This window comes from Gossypium raimondii, chromosome 8, assembly GCF_025698545.1.
Source record: "Gossypium raimondii isolate GPD5lz chromosome 8, ASM2569854v1, whole genome shotgun sequence".
NCBI classification, from domain to species: Eukaryota; Viridiplantae; Streptophyta; class Magnoliopsida; order Malvales; family Malvaceae; genus Gossypium; species Gossypium raimondii.
Genome location: NC_068572.1, coordinates 5,771,845 through 5,783,239, shown reverse-complemented (window position 1 = coordinate 5,783,239; position 11,395 = coordinate 5,771,845). Strand labels below are relative to the sequence as shown.

At 35.0% G+C, this 11,395-nt stretch overlaps 1 protein-coding gene across 1 annotated transcript; it reads right to left on the bottom strand.

Annotated features, from left to right (window-relative positions):
• Positions 1 to 6,251: 6,251 nt before the first annotated feature.
• Positions 6,252 to 7,512, bottom strand: LOC128042985 (uncharacterized). Its single transcript, XM_052634761.1, has 2 exons — positions 7,126 to 7,512; positions 6,252 to 6,365 (listed from the first exon to the last, which is right to left on the bottom strand). The coding sequence occupies exons 1-2, from the start codon at positions 7,510 to 7,512 to the stop codon at positions 6,252 to 6,254; spliced, it is 501 nt and encodes a 166-aa protein (XP_052490721.1).
• Between the last annotated feature and the right edge of the window lie 3,883 nt (positions 7,513 to 11,395).

The window sequence follows — 11,395 nt, the reverse complement described above, 5'->3', positions numbered from 1 at the left end:
CTGTGAATGTGCATTCTTTTGTTCGTTCTCTCTTCCTTTCTCCCAAATTTTCACCTTGTGAGTTTCGGGTATAATCAAGTCAAGTCAAATTTGAATGTCACTAAACTCGAGCTCAAATTAAAATTTTGACTAAAATATCACTATTTTTTAAGTAAATTATATTATTTTGACGGTATTTTTATTTTTTATTTTTATAAAAATGAAAAGAATAAACAACCTAATAAAATTTAAACCTACTTTACTACTTCAATTAAAGTCTTATTTAACTTTTATAAATATATTTGCTTAGTAAATATATTTTATAAATATCTATTCCATATTAAACATTTTAAAATTGTTGTTATAAATCAACTTAATTAAATAATTATTAAAATATTAGTATTTTACAAAAATAAACTATATTATTTTAAATATATTTTTCTAACATTTTCCATCTTTTAAATTAAAAATATATAGGAAACACGATATTTTACATATAAAACTTAAGGTATAGAAGTAGAAGGCAATCTATTTTTTTGTTAAAGTTCGCAACAAGTCCTTGTGCTATATCATAAAGTTCATTTTAATCTCTCTATTATTGTAAAGAACATTTTAGTACTTGTATGTTTGAAAAGCTGACATTTTAATCACTGCACGTTAACTTTGTTATTAATGGAATGGCATGGCAGACATGGCATTAAATTCAATTAAAAAGTTAAATAACAATTTTGAAGAATGAGCAAAGGTAAGAATTTGATTTTGCTATTACCTCAAATTGTTTTTGACTTTTTTTTGTTCTTTTTGTACATTTTTGTTGTGTTTTGTCCACGTTAGCCATAATTAAGCCACGTGATTTTATTTGTTTTCAATACAAGTAAACTTTTTAATTTGATTTACCATTAAAACGTGTCATTCCATTAATGACGAACTTAACATATAAAGATTGAAATGTCAACTTTTCAAACATACAAAGACTTGACTAAATTGAACTTTTTGATATGGTACATAGACTTGTAGTAACTTTAACCCTATTTTTTTAAAGAAATAAATCAACCATTTATCAAATTTGTTTTATTTGATGGTATTGGGATTTATCATAACATAAACAAGGAAGAAAATAAGGAACACTACTGAACCTAAAAAAAACCAACCACCGTTCTGCCGTCTGTGGGAATCGAACCCGCAACCACATGGTTAAAAGCCATGTTGAGGGTTTGCTTTAGGACGCCAATGAGGTGCAGTTGAGGGTGTCAACCTCACTGCCATGGTGTTTGGATCAGCAGATCAGTCCACTAGGAAGTCATTTCCACCACACTGGAGGGCTGATTTTCTACTGGAGATTTCAGCAACAATAGAAATTAAAGGTGCTGTTGGTATTTTTAAGAGACAAAAATACCATTACTTTTATTTATTATTTTACCATTTTATCCTTGAAAGTTAAATTAATTTTTTATGTCTCATGTTACTATATTTTTTTAATTAAAAATCATCTGTTTAGATACATCAAAATTTGATCCAAGTATAATGTTACTATTTGTGAAAAAATATTTATCATTGTTATAAAAAATATTTAACTATAAAAATAAAAATAACTATCATTTTATCTAATAAATAATTTAAATTAATTATATAAATCATTAAAATATTGAAAGATACATTTTAATATTTTATTAAATGAATTTATAAATTCACATATTTTAATAATTCTAAAAGAGTAAAATAATTTAAAAAACTTCTGTTATATATCAATTCTAATCTGATGTCCTTAATAGTCATTTTTTATTCTCACCTCACCGCTACAGTTGCGTTTGAATCCAAACACACACTCCACCATTGTTTCTAATCTCACCTGTAGCGACCTAAAAAATTTTGGCATGGGCGCCAGTCGAAGTGATTATTGAAAATTTGAAAACAGAGTTTCAATTTATTTAAAAAGGGAGTCGCCACCGATCTTTTTTCTAGGTGTGATCGGACACCTAATAAATTCTCTTTTTAGAATAAAAATTTATTTATTTTTTAAAATTTTCTAAAAAAAGAGGTAATTTTAGGTCTACATGAAAATCCAGAGAAAATTAGAGTTCGGGAAGTCGGTTACGTGCGAGGAAGGTATTAGCACCCTCGCGACGCCCAAAATTGGTATCTCGTTAAACGCGCATTGTCTTAATTTTCAAAAATACAAGTTCAATTTAGGGTCTGTTTGATTGAAGGAATTGATTTTCCGGAAAATCATTTCCAACTTTTCCAGCGTTTGATTGGCGGAAAACATTTTCCATTTGAAAAATGAAGTCCAAAACAAGGGAAAATGGGTTACATTTTAGGGAAAACGTCTTACCCTTTCAATTTCCGTAGGACATTTTCCGTGCTCTCCTCTCTATCGCCTCCTTCATTCCTTCCTTCATTTCCGATAGAAAATTGCTTCTGTTTATCGATTTTCCAGTAACTTGTTTTTTTAATTATTCAATACTTGTTTTTTTAACACAATTACAAATAATTTATTTGATATTAATTTTTTTCAATTTATAACGATTAATATTGTAGCTTAATAATTGAGTATTATTATAAATAAATCATTGCAATATATGTAAAAAAATTTAAAATATAAAAATTTATTAATATATAACAATATATGTAAAACAATTTTTTGAAAAATATTTTCGTGAAATCACAAACAAATAGAAAATATTTTACACAGATTCAATCAAACACCAGAAAATATTTTCTAGTAAATCATTTTACAGAAAATAAAACATTTTCCCGAAATCATTTTACGAAAAATATTTTACTGGCAATCAAACAGACCCTTGATAGTTAATCGCGATTCGATCAAAATACGAGAAATTTTTTTAACACGAAAATTTTTGAAACAATTATTTTTTTAAAACGAAAATTTATGAAACACGAGATTTTTTTTGAAAACACGAAAATTTTCAAAACACCGAAATTTTTGAAAACACGAGGATTTTTGAAACAAGAGAATTTTTTGAAAACACGAAAAATTTTGAAAACCCGAAAATTTTTAAAACGGGAATTTTTTTGAAACACCGAAATTTTTGAAAACACGAAAATTTTTGAAATACGAAAATTTAGAAACACGAAAATTTTTAAAACACGACAATTTTTGAAACACGAGAATTTTTTTTTAAAACATGAAAATTTTAGAAACACGAAAATTCTTAAAACACAAATTTTTTGAATATTTTTTATTTTTAAAAGGGCGTATCGATTTTAACGCAAACCGGTGATATTCACCCAATATAGCGATGAAATCAACGATTTTATATTAAATCGATTCGTTGCCTTATTTATTAAAATTATTTAAAATAAAATAAAATTAAAATTGAATTAAACTAAAAATATAAATACAAAAATATAAAAATGCATAAAAATACTAATAATATTAAAACGAAATAACATAAAAATACGAGCTTTAAATTAAAAGAAAAATAAATGAAATTACCGAAAAGATCCCAAAACACGAGCTTCGTCGAACAGGTTACACGAATTGAACCTCTTTTTTCTTTTTTTTTCTCTTTTTCTTCTTTTTCTCTTTTTTTTTCTGCTGGGCTGCCTGTTGGATTTGGGCTTGCTGGGCCGCACTGCTGGGCCTGAGGGGCTGCTGGAACGGGCCTGGCCTGCTGCTGCGCTGCTGGGCTGTGCTGGAATGGCCTGCTGCTTGGGCTTGGGTTGCTGGGCCTGAATAGGCCTGCTGCTATTTTTTTTGCTGTTTTTTTTCTTTTTTCAAAAAAAATCAATGGGCATGCTGATTGTGGCCTGCTGCAGTGCGGGTCGGGTCGCCGGATCGGGTCGGGTCGATTTGACCCGACTGTCAATTATTTTTTTCTTTTCTTTTTCTTTTCTCTTTTTCTTTTTTCTTTTTTCTTTTTTTCTTTCTTTCTTTCTTATTCTTCTTCCTTCTTCTTTCTTTCTTCTTCTCCGTTCGACCTCCTTCACGCCGCCGCTGCACCGCCTTCGCTCCTTCCCTCTCTTCCTTTCTTTCCTCTTCCTCTTTTTTTTTGTTGCTGAAATATTTTTTTGAAACTTTCTTTTTCTTTTTTTTTATTTTTGTGGGTGTTCCTTTTTTAGGAGTAAAACACACCTTTTATAGTTGATTTTGCTTCCTTTTGCGGTGGTAGGTGGCTAGGGAGAGGAGGCCATGCCTTAGGCGGTGGCCGAAAAATCGGGGATTAGGTGCGCAAATCACGCTTGGCTGGCAGGAGGACCAAACTACAAATGCAATAAAAATTTTGGGGCCAAAACATAATTTTGAGAAAGTTTATGCGTCAAAATGTAATTTTGAGAAAGTTTAGGGGTTAAAATGTAATTTAAAAAATTTTAGGGGTTGAAATGTAGTTTTAAGAAAGTTTAGGGGTCAAAATGCAATTTTAGAAAATTTCAGGGGTCAAAATGCAAAAAATTATTTTTTTATATTTTTTTAAAACACGAAATTAATCCCGGATAAAATTCAGTGATTACAGCTGCCCCTCTTTGCTCATCGCTGTGAAACAGGGATAGAGCAAAGACTAAAAAGCACTGAATTTTGTTCGACCATCCAAAATTTTCTTTTTATTCGAAAAGCAGAAATCGAGAATAGCTCGGCGTGCGACTCAAAGCTCAACTCACCTTTCGAAATATGAGTTGATTTTTGAAAACAGAAATTTAAAAGAAATACCTCAGCGTGCGACCCGAGGCTCAACTCACCTCTCGCAATATGAGTTGATTTTTTGAAAAACAGAAATTTAAAAATACCTCAGCGTGCGACCCGAGGCTCAACTCACCTCTCGCAATATGAGTTGATTTTTCAAAAAACAAAAATTTAAAATACCTCAGCGTGCAACCCGAGGCTCAACTCACCTATCGCAATATGAGTTGATTTTTTGAAAAACAGAAATTTAAAAATACCTCAGCGTGTGACTCGAGGCTCAACTCACCTCTCGCAATATGAGTTGATTTTTTGAAAAACAGAAATTTAAAATACCTCAGCGTGTGACCCGAGGCTCAACTCACCTCTCGCAATATGAGTTGATTTTTGAAAAATAGAAATTTAAAATACCTCAGCGTGCGACCCGAGGCTCAACTCACCTCTCGCAATATGAGTTGATTTTTGAAAACAGAAATTTAAAAGAAATACCTCAGCGTGCGACCCGAGGCTCAACTCACCTCTCGCAATATGAGTTGATTTTTTGAAAAACAGAAATTTAAAAATACCTTAGCGTGCGACTCGAGGCTCAACTCACCTCTCGCAATATGAGTTGATTTTTGAAAAAACAGAAATTTAAAATACCTCAGCGTGCGACTCGAGGCTCAACTCACCTCTGTATTATGAGTTAATTTTTTGAAAAACAGAAATTTAAAAATACCTCAGCGTGCGACCCGAGGCTCAACTCACCTCTGTATTATGAGTTGATTTAAAAAAAAAGACATAAATTAAAAATACCTCAGCGTGACCCGAGGTTCAACTCACCTCTGTATTATGAGTTGAAAAAAAGACATAAATTAAAAATACCTCAGCGTGACCCGAGGCTCAACTCACCTCTGTATTATGAGTTGATTTAAAAAAAAAAGACATAAATTAAAAATACCTCAGCGTGACCCGAGGCTCAACTCACCTCTGTATTATGAGTTGATTTTTTTTTAAAAAAAAGACATAAATTAAAAATACCTCAGCGTGACCTGAGACTCAACTCACCTCTGGATTATGAGTTGATTTAAAAAAAAAGATAAATTAAAAATACCTCAGCGTGACCCGAGGCTCAACTCACCTCTGTATTATGAGTTGATTTTTTAAAAAAAAACATAAATTAAAAATACCTCAGCGTGACCCGAGGCTCAACTCACCTCTGGATTATGAGTTGATTTTAAAAAAAAAGATAAATTAAAAATACCTCAGCGTGACCCGAGGCTCAACTCACCTCTGTATTATGAGTTGATTTTTTAAAAAAAGACATAAATTAAAAATACCTCAGCGTGACCCGAGGCTCAACTCACCTCTGTATTATGAGTTGATTTTTAAAAAAAACAGAAAGTAAAAAATATTTCTTGAAAGAAACAGGGTTTAAAAAACATCTGGTAAAGCTAAAAGCCTTCTTCTTATTGATTTTGTGCAGCTTTCTCCCAGTATTCCTTGCTCTACTGGTATACATGTATATGTCATTTATGATGTTATTATGATATGCACATGTTTGTCCTAAATGCTTTTGTGTCTACATGATCATGCAATGCACCCTGGGCTGTTTGTCACGTGCCCCACTTTTGATTTTCGTGAGGGTCCGCATTCATTTCCTCAATTCTTGACTTTTCTCTCCAATTTTGTACTCATCCTCAAGTTCTGTGAGTAATCCACATTTTCGTATATCACCTTCCTGCCCCCTTGTTGAACTTTGTTCTTGCTTCAGGGTCATTGTATTTATCAAATTCTCATCCAGGTAATGTTCAACATTCCTTTTGTTTAGAGTATGTCATCATACTATTTATCATTTAAATGAATCAAACACGAGATGCATGAAAAACGGCAAAGTAGGCATGAAAGAAAGACCTCACATTCATTTTTTCAAAAGCAACAAACAAAGAAAATTGACAAGGAAAAATTCAAATAAAAAAACATCATAAAGAAAGGAAAGGGAATTCAATGGCCACAAATGTTCTAGATATCCAATGCATGAACTTTGTACGTTTCTTCATCCTGGATCTTTTCGAGCACGGCTTCTTATGTAGAAGATTTTGAGCTTCTGAGAATGCTTCAAATATTGTGACTTTGTCATTCAACTCCCCGTTCAAGTCATCTTTCTCCTTTAAGTTCGAGCTCGTTTTATTAGGACGCCCTTTCGGGTTTTCATCCTAATCTTTTTTGTTTATCAAGACGCCCTTTTCGGGTTTTCATCTTGATTTTTCTTTCTTTTTTTCTTTTTTCCTTTTTTTTGTTTTGTCTTTTTTTTGTTTTTTCTGTTTTTTTTCTATTTTTTTTGTTTTTTAAGCATAATATTTCTTCACAGCATCTGAGTTCACTGGATTAGGTAATTCTTTCCCATCCATCTTAGTGAGAATCAGAGCCCCTCCTGAGAATGCCTTTTTTACAACGTATGGCCCTTCCAAATTTGGCGACCATTTCCCTCAAAAGTCTTTTTGTATTAGGAGGATCTTTTTTAGTACCAGTTCCCCTTCGCGGAATTCTCTTGGCCGTACTCTTTTATCATGGGCTGTGATCATTCTCTTCTGGTACATCTGTCTATGACAAATTGCCTTCAAGCGTTTCCCTTCAATAAGGTTTAGCTGATCATATCGAGCTCGAACCCACTTTGATTCTTTTAACTTTGTCTCCATCAAGACGCGCAGGGATGAGATCTCTACTTTGATGGGCAGAACGGCCTCCATCCCGTAGACCAGAGAAAAAGAAGTTGCCCCTGTAGACGTCCGTACAGAGGTGCGATATGCGTACAAAGCGAATGGTAGCTTCTCGTGCCAGTATTTATATATCTCAGCCATCTTCCCGAGAATCCTCTTAATGTTCTTATTAGCCGCTTCTACTGCTCCGTTCATCTTTGGGTGATAGGGTGAAGAATTATGATGCTTTATCTGAAATTGCTCACATACTTCTTTCGTCATCTTGTTGTTCAAATTTAAAGCATTATCTGAAATGATTCTTTCAGGCAGACCATATCGACATATGATCTCTTTTTTTAAGAACCTACAGACTGCAACATTTGTCACATTAGCAAATGAAGTGGCTTCTACCCATTTTGTGAAGTAGTCTATAACCACAAAGATGAATCGATTCCCATTGGAAGCTTTCGGGGAAATTTGCCCTATAACATCCATGCCCACATGGAAAAAGGCCACGGGGAAGTCATGACATGAAGGGGCGAAGGAGCTGCATGAATTTTATCTCCGTAAATTTGACACTTGTGGCACTTTCGTACGTATCCAATGCAATCTCTTTCCATTGTCAGCCAAAAATAACCAAGTCTCATAATCTGCCTGGCCATAGTGAAACCACTGGCATGCGTCCCACAAATTCTTTCGTGAACTTCTTCAAGTATCTTTCTAGCTTCAACAGCATCCACGTATCTTAGGAGCACTTGATCTTTTCCTATTTTGTATGGGATATCCCCGTCAAGAACAAATCCGATCGCCATTCTCCTGAGAGTTCTTTTGTCATTCTCGTTTGCTTGCTCGGGGTACCTTTGATTCTTAATGTACTCTAGGATATCATGGAACCATGGTCGTCCATCTGACTCCTCCTCAATGCTAAAACAGTGTGCGAGAGTCTCATATATGCTCATTTGGATAGGCATTATTTCAGTTTCTTTGTTTGCTTTGAACATTGAAGCCAGGGTGGCCAGAGCATCAGCCAATTGGTTCTCTTCTCGTGGAAAGTAGTTAAAAGTCACTTCTTTAAATCCAATTCTTTGACCAATTCTACAACGAGATCGCGATATTTGACTAATTTCAAATCCCTCACCTCCCAATCTCTACGGATTTGGTAAATGACTAATGCTGGGTCCCCGTGTACTTATAAGATTTCAATTTTCCTCTCGATAGCTGCACGAATTCCCATGATGCAAGCTTCATACTCTACTATATTATTGGTATAGAAGAAATTCAATCTAGCAATGAGCGAGTAATGATCTCCTTCTGGGGACACTAAGACTGCTCCGATCCCATGCCCCAATGCATTCGATGCACCATCAAAGCTCATATTCCATGATTTCTCTTTTGATGACTCACCCTCTTTTTCTGAAATGCACATCAAGTCTTCATTTGGGAAATCAAATCTCAAAGGCTCGTGTTCTTCCGCTGTTCGACTTGCTAAGAAGTCAGCTATCGCGCTTCCCTTTATCTACTTTTGGCTCATATACACAATGTCAAACTCAGACAATAAGATCTGCCATTGTGCCATTCTCCCTGAGAGTGTGGGTGATTCCATCAAGTACTTTAATAGATCTAGCTTTGAAATTAACCACGTTGTATGATACAACATGTATTGTCTGAGCCTTCGAACTACCCAGACCAATGCACAACAGAATTTTTCAATTGACGGGTACTTTGCCTCATATTCTGTGAACTTTTTGCGGAGGTAATAAATTGCTTTTTCTCTTTTCCTGACTCATCATGTTGCCCCAGTACGCAACCCATTGAGTTTTCAAATACGGTCAGATACAATATTAAGGGTTTTCCAGGGATCTGTAGTACCAGCAACGGAGGATTAGACAGATATTATTTTATCTTGTCAAATGCCATTTGGCACTCCTCATTCCATTCTCCCGGATTATGTTTTCGGAGGAGTCAAAAAATTGGATCACACTGATTGGTAAGTTGGGCAATGAATCCAGCAATGTAATTCAACCTTCCTAAAAATCCTCTGACTTCCTTTTGTGTGCGCGGGGGAGGCAGTTCTTGTATAGCTTTTATCTTGTCTGGATCAACTTCAATACCTCTCTCACTGACAATGAAACCTAGTAGTTTTCTCGAGGTAGCCCCAAACGTACATTTGGCCGGGTTTAGCTTCAACTGGAACTTTCTTAGCCTTTTGAACAGCTTCTTGAGATTTCCAACATGCTCTTTTTCTTCCCGAGATTTGGCAATCATATCATCGACGTAAACTTTTATTTCTTTGTGCATCATATCATGGAACAACGTCACCATGGCTCTCTGATATGTTGCCCCAACATTCTTTAATCCGAACGGCATTACTTTGTAGCAGAAGGTCACCCATATTGTCACGAATGTGGTTTTCTCCATATCTTCGGGAGCTATCTTTATCTAATTATAACCTTTCCGTCTTTCTTCGGTACCGGGACTATGTTAGCCACCCACTCTGGATATTTGGAGACTTGTAGAAAGCCAGCGTCAAATTGTTTATGGACTTCTTCTTTTATCTTCAACAGCATTTCAGGTCTCATCCTTCTTAGCTTCTGTTGAACAGGTTTGCATTCCGGTTTTAGTGGGAGCTTATGGACCACAATATCTGTGTTCAACCCTGACATATCCTGATAAGACCAGGCAAACACATCCTTGTACTCATGGAGCAAAGCGATCAAGTCTTGCTTGGTATTTTCTACAATAGAAGTCTCAATCTTCACTTCTTGTTTCTTTTCTTCACTCCCCAAGTTCACTACTTCAACAGATTCTTGATGGGGTAAGATCTATTTCTCTTCTTGTTCTACCATTCTCAGTAAGTTAGGAGACGAGACACAATCTTCAACATTTTTGTCAGCTTCAAATTCTCCTAAACAAACAGTATTCTCGAAATCGATTTCAGGACTCGTAACAGGATTGTTCATGCCATGGATATCTGAGCACCTGAAAGGTGAATGAGAAAGAAAACTATGGAGGAGCATCAAAGTATTGGAATAAACACACACAATGTTATGGAATGAGATACATGGAGAGAAAGGATATGAAGCGATGGGGGTAATCATGAAACTGATAGAAATGAAAAGATCATGACAAAATGCATCTTCATTAATGTTCATTGAAATGATAAAGAGCAAACATAAGCTCTTACAAAAGGAATCCCATTATTTAGGGGCACACAAAATAAATGGAGAAGTAACATTGGGCATTACTCTAGAGAGGACTTAAAAACTACAAAAAGGTCCACAGCAGTCCAATTGTTCAAAACATATCACGGAAGACAGGGGTGTATCATTGAAACATCCTCAATTGTATCACTTTCGTTGAGCTCAACATCCATAGTTCTAGCTCTTAAATGCGTTCTATAAGAATGACGTGATTCCAGACTTGTAGTGTCACAACTGTGGATTATGCGGTTCTAGCCTTAGTGAATGGTTAGGGTGATATGTACATGCAATGCATGAATGAATGAATGAATGAATGACAAGTGAATGGTTAGGGTTTAGGGTTTTAAGGTTTTAGGGTTTAGGGTTTAGGGTTTAGGGTTTAGGGTTTAGGGTTGATTTCAAGATAGCCCCATATTTTGGCGTTTCATTAATCAAAAGAGCCCATTACAAAACATTTTTTCATCTTGGACTTAACAGTTACACAAATTCCTTGGCCACATCGCCTTGTTTCTTCACGCGTTCTAGGAACTCCGACATGTTTGATCTTTGGCTTGGAGGGAATTGACAACTGAGGATTGCACTATTTTCATAGTCGCCTTACGAATTTCATTAATCAAATTACTGATGTGCATATCCTTTTCTTGGAGGGCTCCTTCGTAGGCACGAATGTCTCTGTTATACTAATCGTTCTTCTCTTTTAGGGCACTTAGGAGATCATCCAAATGTTGCTGATGAGCTTGCAACGCATTTTCTAAATCTCGTATCTTTCCTTTCAGCTCTTGATGCTCAGACTGACTAGTCATTAATTTTGCAGTTACGGTTTCAAACTCAGTATTTTTTTCCTCAACCCTATCATTGCCCGTGCAGTTCTTTCCTCCTCCTTCTTTACTTTTGCTTTC